The sequence below is a fragment of the Eptesicus fuscus genome, chromosome 4 (assembly GCF_027574615.1).
Source record: "Eptesicus fuscus isolate TK198812 chromosome 4, DD_ASM_mEF_20220401, whole genome shotgun sequence".
Lineage (NCBI taxonomy): Eukaryota > Metazoa > Chordata > Mammalia > Chiroptera > Vespertilionidae > Eptesicus > Eptesicus fuscus.
The window spans coordinates 25991969-26012555 of NC_072476.1; the positions used below are offsets into that span (position 1 = coordinate 25991969).

General features: G+C 40.5%; 2 protein-coding genes across 2 annotated transcripts in view; one reads left to right on the plus strand and one right to left on the minus strand.

Moving 5' to 3' along the window:
• Positions 1–1591: 1591 nt before the first annotated feature.
• On the minus strand, positions 1592–8303 carry SBDS (SBDS ribosome maturation factor). Its single transcript, XM_008141505.3, has 5 exons — positions 7967–8303; positions 7198–7327; positions 6143–6343; positions 4606–4770; positions 1592–3337 (listed from the first exon to the last, which is right to left on the minus strand). Exons 1-5 carry the CDS (start codon positions 8092–8094, stop codon positions 3209–3211), a joined length of 753 nt encoding a protein of 250 aa, XP_008139727.1. The 5' UTR covers positions 8095–8303; the 3' UTR covers positions 1592–3208.
• A 3404-nt stretch (positions 8304–11707) lies between these two features.
• LOC103286268 (S-adenosyl-L-methionine-dependent tRNA 4-demethylwyosine synthase TYW1) overlaps positions 11708–20587 on the plus strand; it is a 122270-nt gene continuing 113390 nt past the window's right edge. The window contains exons 1-4 of the mRNA XM_028145385.2: positions 11708–11837; positions 15467–15568; positions 17650–17844; positions 18770–19057. Of these exons, the coding sequence (XP_028001186.2) occupies positions 11748–11837; positions 15467–15568; positions 17650–17844; positions 18770–19057 (675 nt within the window). The 5' untranslated portion in view covers positions 11708–11747. The remainder of the gene's footprint in view (positions 11838–15466; positions 15569–17649; positions 17845–18769; positions 19058–20587) is intronic.

Sequence of the window (20587 nt, forward strand, 5' to 3'; positions counted from 1 at the left end):
GCATCTCATCCTCTGATAACATCAAGATCTCTCCTGCCCATCCAACTACATCATCTTTTTAAAAAAATATATTTTATTGATTTTTTACAGAGAGGAAGAGAGAGGGATAGAGAGTTAGAAACATCGATGAGAGAGAAACATCGATCAGCTGCCTCTTGCACACCCACTACTGGGGATGTGCCTGCAACCAAGGTACATGCCCTTGACCAGAATCAAACCTGGGACCCTTGAGTCCGCAGGCCGACGCTCTATCCACTGAGCCAAACTGGTTTTGGCCAACTACATCATCTTGAATTTGCTTCTTTCTATCAAGGAGAATTACAACTAAAGTGGAAATGAAAACGTTCCTATGCCTGGATTTAGAGCTGTGTACCTTTGGATGTGGAATGTGGGATCCTCCCACAAATGTTTATACATGTTTTCTTTCCCTTGCAGTACTTAGTTTCATTTTGGTCCAGTTAGTCTTAGAAGAGGCCTTAAAATAGCTCTTATCAGGTCCTGAATATCAGCCTCCAACGGAGCCAAGTTCCGACCATTAGCAGAAGGACCTGGCAAAGGGTCTGGCCATTTGTGATGGTGAGGATTTCCCCTATGGGCCTGTCTGGAAGATTGCATGACTGCAGTGTAATATAGTAGGTGGGTTGATAGTGTAAATAGATTTTAATTTTTGTTCCAAGTCTGATTTCTGTTTTTAGTTTTGTTAAGAGACTGTATCCTAGGCTAGCCATGATACTACTTTGTCTTTCTTTTAATTTGATCTTCACATAGGTACCAATGGGGCATTTGTTTTAGGGTGAGAGCCCTTTAAAAAAAACCCTTGCAAATGTCTTATCAGACACCAGGCCAAGACAAACAGCAAATTCTTCTGGCTGTATTCAAGTCTTTGTTTTTCCCAGAGGACCTTCAAATGTATACCTGTTCCAATTCCAAATATGGCTTAAAACCAATAAACCTCTTTATAGCTTAGCCATGCACAAAAAGGTATCCCTAAAAAGGGTGTAAAAGGTGCAGCTCCCATGGTCCAGTGCAAGACCGACCTCAACTTGAAACAGCTCATCTACAGCTCCTTGCTGGGCTTCCTGCTCTCACACCTTCTCAGGGCCAGGGCCACCTGCTATGGGGCAGTTCAAGTTCCCAGAACCAGGGAAGTTTCTCACAATTTCCTAAGGGCAAGGCAGAAGAGATCCTTGAAAATGAACCTTGAGAAAAAGGATTGAATGTCGCTTTAAATTTACCAAAGGGCTTTAAAAAATGTCTTGTGGTGAATCATTTTATTCTGTGAAGTTATCCACCCCCAATTTATTTGCATTTTATGAGTTGAAATTTTTGATTATTTAATTTACTTAAAACTTGAGTACACTAGTATTCAAGACACAATTTAAAATTAGTATTTTCAACCCGGGAAATGCAATTCAAAACTGCAACAAAATGTCAGCTCACACCTGTCAGAATGGCTATTATCAATAAGACAAAAAATAACAATTGTTGGCAAGAATATGGAGAAAAGGGAACCCTTGTGTACTGCTGGGATTGCAAATTAGTGTAGCCACTATGGAAAACTAAAAAAATAAATAAAAGTATGACCCAACAGTTCCACTTCTGGTTATTTATTTGAAGAAAACTGACACAATAATTCAAAAAGATTTATGCACTCTTATATTCATTGCAGCATTGTTTATAATAGCCAAGATATGGAGGCAACTTAGATGTCATTTGAAAGATGAATGGGTAAAGATGATGTTGTACATATATACAATGAAATATTACTTGGCCATAAAAAATGAAATCTTGCAATTAGTGACAACTTGAATGGACCTAGAATATTATGTTAAGTGAAATAAGTCAAAGACAAATACCATATGATTTCATTTATATATTAAAATGAAACAGAAACAAACTCTTAGATACAAAGTGATGGTTACCATGGACAGGGTGCAGGGAGGGGACTGGGCAGTTATTTTGAAACTAGAGGCCTGGTGCACGAAATTTGGAAATTTGTGCACGGGTAGGGTCCCTAGGCCTGGCCGATTGGGGCCTTCCAGCTGCTGGCTGGGGCCTTCCTCCATTCTGCACCACCCTCTGGTGGTCAGCACACGTCAAAGCGAGCGGTCGAACTCCCAGTTGGTTGAACTCCCGAAGGGACAATTTGCATATTAGCCTTTTATTATATCGGATGGGACATTTCTGGGAATTTGGATTAGCAGTGATTCTACATGCTTCCGCGTCATGTTCAAGTCAAGAACTCTTTTTCAGTTGAAAATTTCTGTCCACAAAACACATCTGTATGTTTATTTTGAGTGAAACATAAATTTACATTCTAGAATATCTCTTTTGAGGACAAATAGATTTAAAAATGCACACTGTTCATTTAAGTGTTAATACTAAAATAAATGCAATTACATCTCCGATAATATCAGCTAAGATATACCAGGTGTTTATCAGAACAGCCCTATTCTAAGTATTGCTCATACTGATTATTTAATCCTGCTAACAGCTCTCCAACTTGACCAGGTAAGAGGCAGAAGGAAAAAAAAGGGAGTGAGGAAGCTGTCCAGAAACTCAAGCCATAGTTTAGTAACAATAAAGAGTGGCTTTATTGATTTCATAATTTTGGCTATATTAACATATATTATAAACTTTAAGAATTAGAAATAAATGACTATATATTTTTTAACCAGGAATAATCTATGTTATGCCAGCATGTTTAATGAAAATTATGTGTTGCACAGTCATCATATGTATTTTTCAGCTGATCAGGAAGCCATTATCCAAGCTGTATTTTAGGCCAAGATATAGTTACCCCTATACATGCATTTCATTACGTAGAAATAAGCACTGTTTTCTTTTTCAGCAAATACTCCCTTTTGATTATATAGACATATCTTTCCGAAATTACTCTTATTATAATGTACAAAACAACTTTTTATCCACAAAAGCTGCCTCAAATAACTTTCACCTTGGGAAGCTACAATGGCATGAGACAGCCAAATGCTACTCTGGACTTCTGTGTCTTGAATTTTTCATTTTCCCCTAAAATCCCAATTTACAAATAAAACTAAATTAACCACAATTATAATTTAGCAAAGTCTTTTTTAACACAAAGGTAGAAAACAAATTTGAGCAAGTATTTGGCAGACCACAGAAAGAAAACAGGACCGTGGGAAATGAAAACGTTTTAGTGTTTCAAAGCGGAAGAGACTGATGAATGTCATTCAAATTTCTCATCTCCTTCTTCCACATCTTTCAGATTGAGCACTTCCAAAGAACCTTTGCCTTTTGTCTCCTTTTGTATTAGCTCATCAATTTCTCTGAAGCAGCCTGGGTCAATTAGACACACCTGAAACATTTAACACAGCTGTTTACCACATGAAGAGGAGCAATTCAATAGAATCAACACAACTTTAACTTCCTCTAAGTCTAAGACAAGCACACAATACTTTCCAGATGTCTCTACTACTACAGCTCTTCAGTGCAACACAAAGACGACGCACAGGGCGGCAGACTAGTCCAGGCCCTGCCCTGAAGTATGCATGGAGGCTCCTGTGACAAGGCATTAGCCTCCTTGTTTAAAAGACATATCTGGATTCTTCAGCCGTAAGTTGAAGTGGTTGAATTAGAAGACTATGGTTCTTTTCATACAAAAACAGCATTGAATTTTATAGTTCAATAAAATTGCCTCTTTTTATCCAAGTTGAAGGAGAGAAAGAAGTTTGAAGGCCTATACAGAAACTATAAAGTTGCTGCAAAATCTAGGGACTAGAATTTGCACAAACCTGATTTTATACTATGTCTGAAGCTATTGGGTGAGGACTCAAAGACATGGTATCTTTGCTGCTTTTTTTTTTTTTTTAATGTATTTTTATTGATTTTAGAGAGGAAGGAAGAGGGAGAGAGAAACATCCATGATGAGAGAGAATCATGGATTGGCTGCCTCCTGCAAGTCCCCCACTGGGGATCGAGCCCACAACCTGGGCATGTGCCCTTGACCAGAATTGAACCTGGGACCTTTCAGTTCGCAGGCCGACGCTCTATCCACTGAGCCAAACCGGCTAGGGCTTTGCTGCCTTTTAAAAATGTTCTGTGGTGCCCCAGCTCAGTAGCACAGTTGGTTAGAGTGTCATCCAGATATACCAAGACTGCTGGTTCAATCCCTGGTCAGGGCACATACAAGAATCAACCAATGAATGCATAAATAAGTGGAGCAACAAATCAATCAATCTCTCTCTCTCTCTCTCTCTCTCTCTCTCAAAAAACCCATGAGGCTGACCACCTTTTAGTCTTTTATTTCCTCATAATGTAAGAATCACTGTAAAATATATTCTCACCTAAAATCTGGGTAAGTCTTTAAACAAGGAGGTTAATGCCTTGTCACATGACCAACATGATTTTATCATAAATAATTTAACTGGAAAACAACAAAAATATCGTAAGTGTGTTTAACTACAATTTAGTTCTACTTAGACCTTAATATTTTTACCTAATTCTAGGTAAGATGTTTCTGAGAATGTCTTACTGTTCACACCTTCTAAATGTTTGTTACACATTTATAATCAGAGAATAAACTATTTTGTTAACACGAGGAACAGAAGTAATTTTTAATCTTACAATTTCTAATTGTTGATTGTAGTCCTCACTTTCTATAACCTTGATCAGTGGCTTGAGTTTTTCTTTCAGCTTTTTTCCTTCATTCACTGGAAGAATGAACCGAAGTCTCATGTGAGCACGTTCTATCTTCATTTTCTCCTTTAACTGCTTTATCACTTCCAAAGCCTATTAAGACAAAATTGAAAATGCTTGAAATTTCTTTGCTGTTTCTGCTGCCTTATTTCATAAGGTATTCATAACAAAGCTGTTGCCATCTAGCTGCATTAGGCAATGGTTTCTTAGATCTATGACATGAGCATAAGCAAACAGAGAATAGGTAAATTGGACTTGAAGATAAAAAACTTTTGTTCTTCAAAAAACTATGAAGAAAGTGAAAAGACAACCTAAAGAATAGGGGAAAATATTAACAAATCACTTTTGATAAGGTACTAGTATTCAGAATATAGAAAAACTGTTACAACTCAATACTAAAAAGTGGTCAAAGGATCCGAACATTGATTTCTCCAGAGAGATTAAAGGTCAATAAGCACATGAAAATATGCTCAAATCATTAGTCATGAGGGAAATGCAAATCAAAACCAGAACGTTAACCCCAGGATGGCTATAATCAAAATGGCAGAAAATAACAAATATTGCCAAGAACATGGAAAAATTGGAATCCTTATACATTGATTGTGGGAATAGAAAATGGTACACCTGTTTTGGAATATGATTTTGCAGTTCCTCAAAAGGTTAAACAGTTATCATATGATATAGCAATTTCATTGCTGGGTACAGAGAATGAAAATATGTGTCCATAGAAAACCTGTAATGAATTCCATAGTATTATTCACAATGGGTAAGAAGTGGCAACAACCCAAATGTCCATCTATTGTTGAATGAATAAATAAAATGTGGTATTTCCATACAATGGGATATGATTCAGCCATAAAATGTTAATATTTTGTCTGTAAAAACAATATAAGTAACAAGGGTAAAGTACTGATACTAGTACGTTACAACATGGATGAACCTTGCAAAGGCCACATGTTACACAATTCCAATTATATGAAATGTCCAGAATAAACAAATCCATAGAGACAGAGGTTGCTAACGGCTTGTGAAAGATAAGGAGTGACAGATAATGGGTTCAGGGTTTCTTGAGTAATGAAAATGTTCTCAAATTAGGTAGTAAGAAAGGTTGCAAAACTTTGTGAATATACCAATGACGTGTATACTTTAAAAGGGTGACTTTTATGGTATGTGAATTATGTGTTTTTTAAAAAATCTAAAGCGTTACAAAGACTCTTTCTTTAGAAATCCAAGTTTTATCTTTAAAGGTTTGATTTGGATAGAAAGGTGAGTCCTATGTATATTTGTATGCAGTTAAAAAACATTCCATTTCTCTTCTCTACAATATACATCCTTTCATTCCCCTCTCCCCAAATCTTGCTTTCAAGTAGTATCAGTTTATTATTACAGATCAATTATTTTAATGATTTCCTCAGAGAAAACTGATTTTCATGGATACTTTTTGATGACATTAAAAACTACTAACCTGTTGTTTTGTACTCTTGTTGGTGTTGACTGAATAGTGGATGTCCTTCATTGCTCTCTCAATAAGGATAACAGTGTATGGTCTCTTTGTTTCAGGGTTCACACATTTGTCAGCTACAATAGTTGCAATGTCCCTAAACATCTGCTCCAGCTGTGTGTGCCGTTCTTTATCTGATACTTGAACCTCCCCTTTAGTCAAAATCTAAAAAAAAAAAAAAAAATCCCATCAAATTTAAGCAATGTCTTTATTACATACTATTTGTTAACTAACCACCAGAATAACTAAGGAGAAAATTAAATTTAATCCTCTCTAGAGAGCTACTAAAATTTGAGCTTTGCCTAAAGAATGCACTGGATTATCTTGTGCTCCAAAATATCACTTTTTTTTAAAGGGTTACTATCCTAAATTTTAGTTATTTTCAAGAAAATTGATTTTAAATATAATAATGTTACATGCAATAAACATTAATATTCCAAGAAAAATGATTATTTTAAGAATGTTACATGCAATAAACATTAATACTTCAAGAAAAACGATTTTAAATATATTACATGCAATAAAAATTAATATTTCAAGCAAAATAGCACTTATTTAGGATTAGGAGGAGAAAAGGCAATCTTAGCAAAGGGTTTAAATGATGAACTACTTGAAAAGAAACTCTACTTTCAGGCATATTACATTAAAAATACATAAAGGAACAAAATAAGGGAATTAAGTAGAAAATTTAATTTCTAGAGGCTTTGGCAAAAAATAAAAATCCATTTCCTAACTATGTATGGTGATTTCTTGTGGTGATCATTTCATAAGGTTTATAAATATTGAATCACTATGTTGTACACCTGAAACATAATATTTTGTCAACTATACGTCAATTTAAAAAAAACCATGTCCTGAATGATTAAAAGTGATATTGTGCAGGTCAAATTATTGCGTGGTAACTGACCACTCCAAAAAAAATTTTAAAGTACTTACACTACAGATCTAAGTACTTACACTACAGATCTAAGTACTCACACTACAGATGGGTCCGTTATGCTGCAGCTGTTAAAACCCACCTGCTTACAGATTTCAGTCTGATCATCTGTTCCAAATGCACTGATGAGATCTTCCTTCTTCGCAACCTGACCTTTAGAAACATTTACAAACACCGAGTGGGTCTGTAGAACTTCATCAAGGTCTTTTTCCCTTGTGAGGACAGGAGAGAGAGCCCCAAGTGAATACACTTGAAGCTTGGAAATTCACATTTAAATATGAGATGGCAACGAAATAAATAGCAAGAAACAATCAATACTCCTAATAAAAGCCCCGAGGTACCGAATGAACATTAAAAAACGCACACGCAGAACCACATATGTATTCGCATTTACTCATTGGAGAAAAACGTCGTGGGAGGATGTATGGGACCCTGGCGGGCCTGGGTCCGGGTCCGGGTCTGGCTTCTGCCGCTGAGTGCCGGTCGCCAGATGGCAGCAGTGAAGACACTACGCACTTGGGTGATACTGGGCTAACATCTGTGACACGAGATGTACTAGAATATTTTTAAGACTAGGCCCTTTGCCTTCATTACTCTGGCCAAAGGACCATAATTATGGAGGTTTCTTGTGACAGCATAAAGGAAAGCAAAACCAAACTCCAAACCAACAGCCCAAACCCAAACCAAACAGGAACGCTTAGTTCAGGCGCTAAGCTCGGGAAGAACTGACACTTCTCAGGCCCACAGCAAGAAAAAGTTGTCCATTTCCTTCCCTGACCAGACCCCAGGCTGGCCCATGCATCCGCCTCAGGGTTACCAGGCCCCGCCGGCCCGCGGGGAGGGTCACTCACACGCCGCTCCGCCAGCCGACGACTTTGTTTTTGTAGCAGGCGATTTCGAAACGCTTCCCGGCGCGCTTCATGCGTACCACGGCCACATTTGTTAGGCGGATCTGGTTGGTGGGGGTGAAGATCGACATCGTGGCTGCTCACAGACCTTGGGTCCGACGAACCGCGGCGGACCTGCGCCGGCCTGAGAGCCACCTGCCTCGCAGTAACGAGCAGGCGGCGCGCGGGACAGTGCCGCCCGCGGCGTGCACAGCCTCGCGATTAACGGCCTAGGGGGCTACAACTACTCGGCGGACTTACTGCGCAGACAACCCCACCCGGAAGAGTGAGCAATGGCGCATGCGCATTGCGGCTTTGACGACGTCGTTGCGTGCCCGAAAATACAGGCGCATTTCCTGCGGTAATGTGATTTCGCCAATGAGCTAAGAGCCCTGATTAGCCATTGAAGCTGATATTTGCAGATCGGGTGGAAACACAGCGCCGATGCCTTATAGTTCCGCAGAGTTCAGGGCCATCCACACCCACCTTAACCCTTCATTACAGATTTTTTTTTACAGGAAAATTTCAACAGACAAAACAGAAAAAAGTGTGTAATGAACGCTCCCACCAATCCGTTTCAATAATTATCAACATTTTGCCATTATTGCTTTCATTCTTTCTCCCTCATTTTTTGTTGGAAGTATTTTAAAGCAAATCACGATAAGGTTTAGCTTTAAATACTTCAGTCTATCTTAAAATACACCCAACAAGATTCACCATAATTCCTTCGTATCATTTAAGAGCCAGTCCATAACCAAATTTCCCCTACATAATGTTTGCAGTCGGTGTATTTCAACAGAGATCCAAACGGGCCTACAGATTGCATTTGGTTGATGACATCCTTAGTCTCTTTAGCTCCCTCCCCCGCATCCCCCCTTTTTCCAATTCCACTAGGGTTTTCACAGTGTTTTGACAGACCAGAGTTTTCCTCCTCTGACCCAACTCGGAGGGGCCGAGCTCTCCGGAGGCCCCGCCCAGAGTTCTGGGCGGGGCTTCCTTTTAGGCCCGCCCCTTCCCCATCGCAGCCAATCCGAGCAGGACCATCGAAGTCCGGCTTCCTCGCCCCGAGCTGTAGGTGGTGCTTCCCCTGGGCCCGCCTCTTCCTTCTGAGCCAATCCCGACGAGCCTGCGAGTGGCATGGCTTCCCCCAGCTCGGCGCTCTCAGGTTTTACAACTAACGCCGCGAGGTGGTTCTGACGGCCCCCCAGTACCGAGACGAGGCGCCCGGTTTCCCAGGTCCGCGCTCCTAGTCCCCTTTCGGGCCGCAGAGCCCGGGCTCGGAGGAGGATGGGTAAGGGTCCCGGTGGACAGCGATCGTGAGGCGGGAGGGAGGTTTACCGAGACCCAGTCCCGGCGGAGCGGCGTTCCCAGGACCCTTCTGAGGTCGCTGCACTTTTCAGCACGGCGACCGCTGTGGGCGCGGGAGGATTATCTCTGCTTTTGACTTGGCTTTTCCCTTTTGCTTCTAACCTCTAGTAAAGGGCAGAGACAGCTGCCACCCCCTCCCCTTACCCACGTGTATTGAGGGTCTTTCCAGGGTGGAGCGGCACCTGTGAACCGGTTAGGCTTCGCCTTTTGAAATTGATCCCTGGTGTAACATTTGAGGCCAGGTTCACCCGTATCTCCCTTCAAAATGAAGTGTGAGGTCAGTTATTTAAGAACCCTTTACCCCTGTAAAGGTTCTTTAAAAATAAACTTAGAAAAAAGGGAATAGTTTTAGTACTTTTTTAAAGCTTTTCTTACGGAGCTAGCATAACAAAGCGAAATCAACTCATAATTCCCCATAAAGTGTTTTGACTCTGTTCCCTTCTTTTGCTCCCAAATGCTGTATCCAAATAAAGGTTATATATATATCGTGTGGAAACACAGCGATTATCATAATTTTATCACGTTGCCACCATGTATTATTATTTTATATATTTATTTTTTATTTTAGAGGGAGGTGGGGGTGGGGGGAGACAGACAGACAGACATCGATGTGAGAGAGGAATATCGATCGGTTGCCTCCGCAGGTGCCCAGACCAGGGATGGAACCCAGTCCTGGGTGTGTGCCCTGAACGGAAACCGGCCACCTTTGGGTGTACGGGGGCGACGCTCCAACCAACCGAGTGAGCCACATGAGCCAGCGCATGTATTATTTCACTAGAGTTGATTCTCTATAGAGTTCTTAGCCTTGTTGTTGAATATGGAGGTTGGTTTTTTTTTTTTTTAATTTAAAATAAGAGTGGACCTGTTTGTATATGTAGCTTTAAATACAATTACATATATGTATCATTTTAAATTTAGATCCTTCTTCGTTTACATGGGACTTCTCACCTTTAATATCATTATGGATAAACAGATATTATATATATTTGGGCTTTGCCTTTGGTATTGGCCTTTGGATTTGTTTCCAGATTGTTATCAGGAAGCAGGTAAGTGGAATTATTTTTTTATAGGAGAGTATTGAAGCATTACATTTTATAGAGAATTTAGAGTGCAGAATTTCTAAGACATTCAGAAAAATGCAGAAGAGCTAAAAGGAACTTTAAATCACTTTTATGTTTAATCTTTAGACATTTTTCTTAATGCCTAAAAAAGTTTATTCTCTGTTTTTTTGCATACTAAGTTACCTTGAACTAAATTATATTTACTTTTTCTTTGGTGGGGTGTGGATGTCTCATTCTTAAGGTACAGAAAGATTTTTTAATGAAAAATTAAACTTTTGTAAAAAACGAAATTTGGTTTGCATCTTTAAGGGCTAGTAGTCTTTTCTTTCCCCTAATTAACAATCAAAAAAGGTTTCTACTCTTGTCCCACTAAAATACATTAGGAATGAAAGTATGTACAGTTTTATCTTTGAATAATACTTTCATGCATATAATACTACTAGAGGCCCAGTGCACAAAATTTGTGCATGGGGTGGCGGGGAGACGGTGGTCCCTCAGCCCGGCCTGCACCCTCTCCAATCCAGGACATTCCTCTTGCAATCTGGGACCACTGGCTCCTAACTGCTCGCCTGCCTGCCTGCCTGATCACCCCTAACTGCTCCCCTGCTGGTCTGCTGGCCCCCTAACTGCTCCCCTGCAGGCCTGATGGCCCCCAACTGCCCTCCCCTGCCGGCCTGATGGCCCCCAACTTCTCTCCCCTGTCGGCCTGATGGCCCCCAACTGCCCTCCCCTGCCGGCCTGATGGCTCCCAACTGCCCTCCCCTGCCGGCCTGATGGCCCCCAACTGCCCTCCCCTGCCGGCCTGATGGCCCCCAACTGCCCTCCCCTGCCAGCCTGATGGCCCCCAACTGCCCTCCCCTGCCGGCCTGATGGCCCCCAACTGCCTTCCCCTGCTGACCTGATGGCCCCCAAATGCCCTCCCCTGCCGGCCTAATGGCCCCCAACTTCTCTCCCCTGCCGGCCTGATCTCCCCAAACCACCTCTCTCTTGGCCCCCGCCACTGTGGCTTTGTCTGGAAGGATGTCTGGAAGACGTCCAGTCTAATTAGCACATTACCCTTTTATTAGTATAGGTAATAGGAATCATTATGGTCTTAAGAAATATGGGTCCTGCCTTGTAAGGACCTAATTATACCAAGGAGTTAGTATTTGAGGAGTACAACCAGAAAGATTAAGAGAATAATAAAATGGGTCAGTATCTGTGCTAATTTTCATTCCTACTGAAGTTGGGAAAATATTCAAAGTAGATTGTGGTTGTTTATCTTCAAGGACAAGAACTCACAGGAGAAATCAATTCCAAAAGCAGCACAGGATTTGATGACAAATGGTTATATCTCTCTTCACAAGAAGGAAGTCTTTGTGTCTGGAGTGAAGATTTTCTATGGTTCCCAGACTGGTACAGCAAAGGTAAGAACTTTTTATGTCACTTTCTCTTGGATTTCCTGATCTTTAAGAAAAATCCCTGAAAAGTGCCTTTTAGCAGTGAACGGAATTGGTCTTCCAGTCTTCTTTCATCTTTTCCCCCTTTCCAGCATCCATTTTTCCTTTCTGGAATGGTAGGTAGGTTTTATTTCTTGTATCCAATTCCAGCTGATTAGTGGTGTCTGGTGGTCACTGTCATGAGCTGTTTTGTTGTGAAGCTTGCTTCTATCTCGGCAGAATGGAGAGACTTGCAAGTCCATTATTGATGCCTGTTGGTATAGAAGTAGGAGATAGTGAAAAGAGGATGGCAGCACTAGTTCAATACGGGTCCTGAATTTCACAACTTCACACATTTGTTTAATGAAATGGATTTTGATTTTGAAAAGTGTTAAATGTATTTTGATTTTGAAAAGTGTAAAAAGTATAAATGATTGCCCTGGCCGGCATGGTTCAGTGGTTAGAACATCAGCCTGCACACTGGAGGGTCGCAGGTTCAATTCCCAGTCAAGTGTAAAAAGTATCAATAATTTGCCGAAACCGGTTTGGTTCAGTGGTTAGAGCGTCGGCCTGTGGACTGAAAGGTCCCGGGTTCGATTCCGGTCAAGGGCATGTACCTTGGTTGCGGGCGCATCCCCAGTGGGGGGAGTGCAGGAGGCAGCTGATCGGTGTTTCTCTCTCATCGATGTTTCTAGCTCTCTATCTCTCTCCCTTCCTCTCTCTGGAAAATCAATAAAATATATTAAAAAAAAAAAGTATCAATAATTGCCCTGGCTGGCATGGTTCAGTGGTTAGAATGTCAGCCTGCATACTGGAGGGTCGCAGGTTCAATTCCCAGTCAAGAGCACGTACCTGGGTTGCAGTTCCAATCCCTTGCTCTGGTGGGGGCATGTATGGGAGGCAATCAATTAGCGTACCTCTCTCTCTCTTTCTTTCTCTCTCTCTCTCCTCTCTCTGTCTCTCCCTTTCCCTCCTCCCTTCCACTCTCGTTAGAAATCAATGGAAAAAATATCCTCACTATTCGGGTGAGGATTAAAAAAAAAGTATTAATGATAGACATGGAATACTGTTTAAAGTACATACGCTTCAGATATGTAGCTGAAAGATACTTTCCATTCTTTAATTGTATCTAGATGCTGCCTGCTTCTTTGTTATGAAGGTCAGTCACAGCTATTTAGTGCTTTCTAGGAAAGGATTCTAAGGCTGACATGAAAATGGCTTTAAGAAAATTCGGTGTCAATGATTTTTGTATAGTACTGTACAAAAGTGGGTTCTACTGACCTCTTGTGGGTATTTTGTAGAATAATACTTTAATTTTTTAGTACTCCAGTGCAGGTATAGTACTTTGCTCAACATTAGCTTTAGGCAACAGAAGTGGGAAACTGAGAGAAAAACAAAAAAAGCATGTGAACAACCAAAACAAAGTCCTTTTATGTTACTCATAAAAGATCTTATGAATGTTTAAAAAGTTTTTTAAGATTGTTCTGGCCGGTATGGCTCAATTGGCTGAGCATCATCCTATGCGCTAAAAGTTCACCGGTTTGATTCTCGGTCAGGGCACATACCCAGGTTGCGGATTTGATCCCATATCTGTCTCTCTCTCTCTCTCTGTCTCTCTCTCTCTCTCTCTCTCTCCCCCTCTCCCTCCCTCCCTCTGCCTTCCTCTCTAAAATAAATTAAAGAAACACACATTAAAGATCAAATTAATCCTTGCAGATAGTAATAGATCCAGATCATTATGAACAGAGAGTTCATAATGAAAAGTGCTCTCCAGGGAATATCTTAACTAGTTCTATTTTAGTTCCTCTGATGGTTATTTCTTTAACCTTCTTGTGCTATGTTTCTAGATTTTTTCAATTTTAGATAAAAGTTATTAACTCCTTATATTAGTTGGTTCACACAAACATTCCTCAGATCTCAGTTAATATTGTTGCCCACATCATAGTCGGTATGGGTTAGTTGGCTCACCTTAAAGCTGTGCCACCTCAATTTTCTTTATTCTGCTTTCACATTTGATTGATTCATATTTGGCTGGTTATAGAAGACTGTGTCAAAATTTTTTCTTTACAACTTTGAAGGCATCACTTCATTGTCTTCTACTAAGCAGGTTTGCTGATGACATTTTGAAGATGACTTGATTTTTTTGTTTTTGGAAGCTTTTAGAATCAGATCTTAAATGAGAGGATGTTTAGGTTGGATCTTTTCTTAGCCATCGTGCTGGACTCTTGGGGTCTTTAGCTTTTTTTTTTTGGGGGGGGGGAGCTCTTTAGTTTTGAGGATTTGTTTGCATTAATTCTGCTAATATTTTTTGGGTAAATTTTTTTCATTTCCGTTTTTGTGGGTCTAACTGCTATTAGTTGGATGTTGGAGCTTTTGGATGTTCTTCTATGTCTCAAACCTTTTCTCTCATACTTTTTTGTAACTTTTTCTTTTCATTCTGTGTTCTTAGGTTTTAAAATTCCAAATATTTTTTGAATGTTTTATGTCAGCTATTATATATTAATTAAAAAATTCTATTTTGCTCAATTTTTATAACATTTTATTCACAATTTAGCAATATAGTTTAATGAATTCTGTTTTCTGTTTCCTTAGTTACCTGCTTTCTCAGTTTTTCTGCTGCTGGTACTTCTCTTTCCTGCTTCTTGTTCTCATCATGTTCTTGGTGATCCATAGTTTTCTGTTCATATTTAGGACAGAATGATGGGGTAGTTGGTGTGGATTTTCTCTATTACTCTGTGGACAGATTTGTTTCCTATAATTGTAAATTCTCACTGGATGCTCTGTGAGAATTGGCCCCACATGTCCCTCTAATTACCATCTCTTTTTTTTAGTAAAACTCCTTGGAAGTGTTGTGTTTGTGATCTCCAATTTCTCTACTCCTGTTTTTCTTGAACCACTTCAGTTAGGCTTGCATGCCCCGACATGCTCCCTGTGATTTCCATTTTGCTAATTAATTCTCAGTCTTCATCTTACTTGACCACTTCTTTCTTCTTCAAGTGCTTTCTTCCTTCCACTTTCAGGTCATTGTTCTCTAGGTTCTCCTCCTACTTTGTTGGGGCCAGTCTTCCTCACTCTTTGCTGATTTCTCCCCACCTCCTTGGCCTGTAAAGATAGGAGTGTCTCAGGGTTCATAGGCCTTGAGACTGTCTTTCTCTCTCTGCACTCACTTTGCTTTCTAAGGGATCTTGTTACTAGAGCTTTAAATTCTACTAGATAGAGTTTGGCAAACTTTTTCTGTAAAGGGCTAGATTAAAAAAATATATGTACATTTTTATTGATTTCAGAGAGAGGAAGAGAAAGGGAGAGAGATAGAAACATCAATGATCAGAGAGAATCATTGATTGGCTGACTCCTGCATGCCCCTCACTGGGGATTGAACCCACAATCCAGGCATGTGCCCTAACTGGGAATCGAACCGTGACTTCCTAGTTCATAGGTCCATGCTCAACCACTGAGCCACACCAGCCAGACAGTATTTGTGTTTTTGATGACAAATGTCAGTCAGTGGAAAAGTTTTTCATAAGAAATGCCTCATTCCCTTGCTAACAAGGGGTAAATGAAGACAGTATTTTGTTTATCTAGCTTACTGAAGACTGACTTTTTTTTTTCTCTATTAGGAATTTGCAACAATTCTTGCTGAAGCTGTTACCTCCCTATATCTGCCTGTGGCAATTATTAATCTGAAAGAATATGATCCAGATGATAATCTAGTAGAAGAGGTTGGTAATTGTTTCATTTTTTCCTCAGTCAAAACTCACATTTAATTGACCTGTGTTCTGAGATAAATAGAATCTTCAGAATAAATTTAATTTTCATTCTAAGAGATTTCAGTTGGTTGAGCTTTCGGTGTCAGGCAGAGGTGTTGAATGTGTGGTGTGGTATGCTGATTCTGAAGTGGGTGGAGCCTGTCCCTCTGGTGTGTGGACTCTCCCGGGGCGGGGGTAAAGGTGGAGAAGCTGGGTGGTTTGAAGTTCCCAACGCCCTCCTGCTTCGAATCTCATAATCAAGGAGGATTGTTATTGCTGGCACAGTGCCATGCATGTGAGCCATGTGTAAGCCTACGGAAAGGTCAGGAGCCACTTGGGTAGCAGAAGAAGTATGGGCTTTAGAGTTAGAGAAATCTCTTACTAGTTGTGTACCTTCCTACATTACTTAATGTCTATGAGAGTTTAATTTCTTCATCTGAGAAATGCCCCTGGTTGTCCTCTAGTCCTAACCAGTTAGGGAAGTTTGCCTTATAGTAGTTGTTCTCAAATTGTGGCCCTTGAACCAGCAGTATCAGCCTGGGGATGTGTTAGAAATGCATATTCTCAGGTTCTAGCCCCGTCCTGCTGACCCAAAGTCTGGCTGCAGGGACTGTGTTAACAAGTGCCCAAGATGATTCTGAAGCAGCTGGAGTTAGAGAAGCACTTACAGCAGTGATGGGCAACCTTTTGAGCTTGGTGTGTCAAACTTTGCCAAAAAACTGAGCATAACTCGGGTAGTGTGTCACTTTGAGGAAAAAAACATTATTTCGCAAATGTTTCATCCTCAGGAGCAGCAAATGTTTCATCCTCAGCATGTGGCCGCCTCAGCGGCTGCGTGTCATCAGAAATGGCTACGCGTGTCAGTGCTGACACGTGTGTCATAGGTTCGCCATCACTGACTTACAGCATGGGTGGACAAACTTTTTCTATAGAGAGCTAGATAGTAAACATCTTCAGCTTTGTGGGCCATGCAGCTACAGGTCTGCCTTTGAGGCACAAATCAGCCATAGACAATATGTAAACGAATGAGTATGACTGGGTTCCAATAAAACTTTATTGACAAAAATAGGTAGCAAGTTGGATTGGGCCTGTAGGCTATAGGTTGCCAGCCCCTTCGTAGTGTGTAAACTTCTAACTGTAATTGTCCATTGTTTCCTCCCCCTCCCCCCCAAAAAAAACACTGGAGTGCAAATGAGTGAGCTCAAATCTGTGCTAAATTGTATGTGAAAAATTATTAGCAAATTTGATAGTAATTGTAAGGGGTTACTTGTAACTTTATGACTTGGAACTGTTACAAGAAACATTCAAGTAGATGAAATACTTTGACTAGTATGTATTTTGTTTCCCCATGTAGATGGTGGTGCCAAGTTTATGTTTAAAAAGTTTTATTGCTTTAATTTTTCAAGTAATTTTTTAGAGATCTTAGTGTATTTTTCTGACTGACTTATACACTGAGTGGCCAGATTATTATGATTTCTGAACGCATAATAATCTGGCCACTCAGTGTGTGTGTGTGTGTGTGTGTGTGTATGTGTGTGTGTGTGTGTGTGTGTGTGTGTGTGTGTGTGTATTAGAGGCCCGGTGCATGAATTCGTGCAGGGGTGGGGGTCCGGCCAGTCTGGCCAGGGGGAGGGGACATGCATAGTTGGCCGGCCTGCCTGCTGGTCAAACTCCTGGTTGAGGGGACAATTTGCATATTAGCCTTTTATTAGATAGGATATACACTGAGTGGCCAGATTTTTATGCATTCAGAGATCATAATAATCTGCCCACTCAGTGTAGTTTGTTTCCAGTATTACAAGTTGGATATGATTGGAATTGAGAGTCTGAGAAATGGAATGGAGTAAATGATGAAGGGCAGCAGGAGGTATATTGGCAAGGGACTGGGTTTTTCCCCTGTACAAGGTGTCCTTGCTGTGTTTTCCTTCACCTTAAAAAAAGATTGTTTATGAAAGCACCCTTTGTCCTCAGAAATTAGTATGATAGGAATGTCAACACTTAAAAGAAGTTTTTCTTCTTGAATATTTTTCTGAAATAATTACTTTCTTGGTTAGGTTACTAGTAAAAATGTTTGTGCCTTCCTGGTTGCTACATATACTGATGGCCGACCAACTGAGAGTGCAGAGTGGTTCTGCAAATGGTTAGAGGAAGCGTCCAATGATTTTCGATTTGGCAAAACTTACCTGAAGGGTATGAGATATGCAGTGTTTGGCCTGGGAAATTCTGCCTATGCGAGCCACTTCAACAAGGTAGGTACAAGGTAGATATCTATGTTGAATTATAAGGATAAATTCTCTTAGTTAACAAAATTTAACACACATAACATACACGTATGTATGTGCATGTGAAATAATCCACAAACTTTGGTACTTAATAATAAACTTATTGTGTTATTCTTTATATCTGGGGATTGCTACACATATGTATCCAATCCTGGTGTATAGGCTCTCAGTAAATTTTTATTGAATACATTTTTACTGAATAAAATAAATGAATATGCCTGCTATTATCTAGTGTCTTAGGGGCCTAGATTTGTAGGCTTTGAGTTCAGCCTTCTGTCCCCAGGCAGGACCTTGTGGATGGAATTATTACATCAAGATGTATATTTACTCCGTATTTTCAAAGGAATTAGACAAAGAATGATAAAATTCAGATACGTAAGTATTTTGTTGAATGCCTTCCCACTCAGGAAGTCTGTTAAGCTTTTAAACTCTTAGCTGTGCTTGATAGCCCCTGTTCCTCAGCCTCATTGCTTCATATTGCAATACAATAAATTTCTGAGTTTATGAAATTATGGGTCTTGCTAAATGCACTCCATGTGCACGTTGTTATTAAATGAGCTTTTGCCCCATAGACTTTGTTACATTTTGGAACAAATTTGTTTTGCTAATTAGTTATTTTATTCTGACATTATTTAGAATAGTGGTTTTCAATTATTTTTAAGGCATTAACTCTTAGTTTACTAAAAAGGTTTGTCCCTTTGTTAAAAAAAACCTTTTGCAGAATCTTATAATGTATCAACTGCAGCCCTAGTGCCCTTGTGGGTTATGGCTGGGGACAGAGGGCCCGGAGCCTTTTGGCTAAGCAGTTCCCTCTTCCCAGCAGCAGCAGGGGTCCCACAGGTACTCCAGGCTGATTTATATTGTGTTTTTAGCTCATCCATTTTTCCTGCAGGTTGGCAAGAATGTTGATAAGTGGCTCTGGATGCTCGGTGCTCATCGCGTGATGACTCGAGGGGAGGGCGACTGCAATGTCGTTAAAAGCAAACATGGCAGCATTGAAGCCGACTTCAGAGCTTGGAAGACCAAGTTCATCTCCCAGCTCCAGGTGCTTTGTAAAGGAGAGAAGAAATCCTGTGATGGCAATTGCAAGAAAGGCAAATGTGAATCTAATCAGCGTAGCTCAGAGGAAATGGAGCTAGGATCTCATCCTCAGGATGGATTGCATCAGAGAGACCCTGAGGTGTGTAGCCTGTGTGTCCATGTCTCTGCTTTCCTCCTGTGTTTGGAGATGCTAAACCTCACCTCTGCCCTGAGAAACTATTTATTTGACTACTGGTTGGAAGGAAGATCTGGAACCCATGTGGGGGTGTTTTAGAGAGTGTGGTCTTAGAGGAGGGGTCCTCAAACTTTTAAACAGGGGGCCAGTTCACTGTCCCTCAGACCGTTGGAGGGCCGGACTATAGTTTAAAAAAAAACTAGGAACAAATTCCTATGCACACTGCACATATCTTATTTTGAAGTAAAAAAACAAAACAGCAAAAACACCTGCATGTGGCCCGCGGGCCATAGTTTGAGGACGCCTGTCTTAGAGAGTGTTGTGCTGGATGCTTTCTGGTATCTCTTCTGTAATGGTTTCATTGCTAGAGTCAAATAGATTTCTACCACAATTTGCAGGTTAGGAAACAGAGGCCCAGAGAAATTAAATATGTCCTGGCCTGAACTCTTATCTTTTTTATCATCAAACCACATATTCCTCCTGACTGCTCTTATTTAATGACTATTAGTCACTCTAACTTAAAGGCTGTACGTCATCCTAGATTCATCTCTTTCATTCCTTCTAAATGTTTTTCTTTCTTCTTTCTTCAGATACCCCCGAGTTCATTGAAGGCCATGTCTTTAGGCTGTATCACAGCTGTTGTGCATTGGCCACCTGTCACTTGTGTCATTCAGTAACAACTTCACATTCTGACTCTCATTGTCTTACTCTCCACACTGTTCCTATCATTATTCTTAGTGGCTAGTCATACATGTTGATGATTTATCTAACAACGTGGCCTCTCACTGACTGGCCTCTCACTTCCGTGGTCACCTCTGAAATTGCATGTTCTTGTGACCCAAACTCTAACCTCTTTCTGGTGCTCCTACTTAACATTCTTTTGATTTTATACATTTTCACTGGACTGTTTTACTTCTGTCCTTACCCAATTTAGATTGTATACTTATTCTTTTATAAACATCTTCAGTTGCCTTGCCTTCCACTCCATTTTACAACACAATTGGCTGAACTCCAAGCCATGCTGAAACCTGCTGTGTGCCTTCTCCATTGCCTGCTGCTTGCTATTTGACCACAGATTCATGACCACATATTCAAGTATGAATTAAGAACTTCCCAGCAGTCTCCTGCATTCTCTTGTAAGTTCCCTTTCTCACTCTCTAAGATGACTGTTTAATACCTCTTTCTCCCTACCCCTTCCTCCAGCTCTCAGATGGAGCCATTAGAGAAGAATTCTCTTAGAGCCCCTGCCTTTTCTACAAATCCTCACCATCTTTTCTGTCCCAGAAGACAGGTATCTGGGTTTTTCAAAGACCACTTTCTGTGTATGCTTTGAAATCAAGGACTTTGGTTCCTTTGTTCATTGCATTTCTCTCTCCTGAATTGTTAATCTTTTCCTCTCTACTAGATCGCTCCCATCTATACTAATAAAAGGGTAATATGCTAATTAGACCGGATAGACCAGATGTCTTCCAGATGTCCTTCTGGACAAAGCTG

Excerpts from the sequence above, each read along its gene's own strand:
- SBDS (XM_008141505.3), bottom strand. The coding sequence starts at position 8,094 with ATGTCGATCTTCACCCCCACCAACCAGATCCGCCTAACAAATGTGGCC. Across the intron at positions 4,771-6,142 it reads ACAAGAGTACAAAACAACAG|GCTTTGGAAGTGATAAAGCA; the intron begins GTTAGTAGTTTT and ends TTGTCTTAATAG. Across the intron at positions 3,338-4,605 it reads ACAATCAACAATTAGAAATT|GTGTGTCTAATTGACCCAGG; the intron begins GTAAGATTAAAA and ends TAAATGTTTCAG.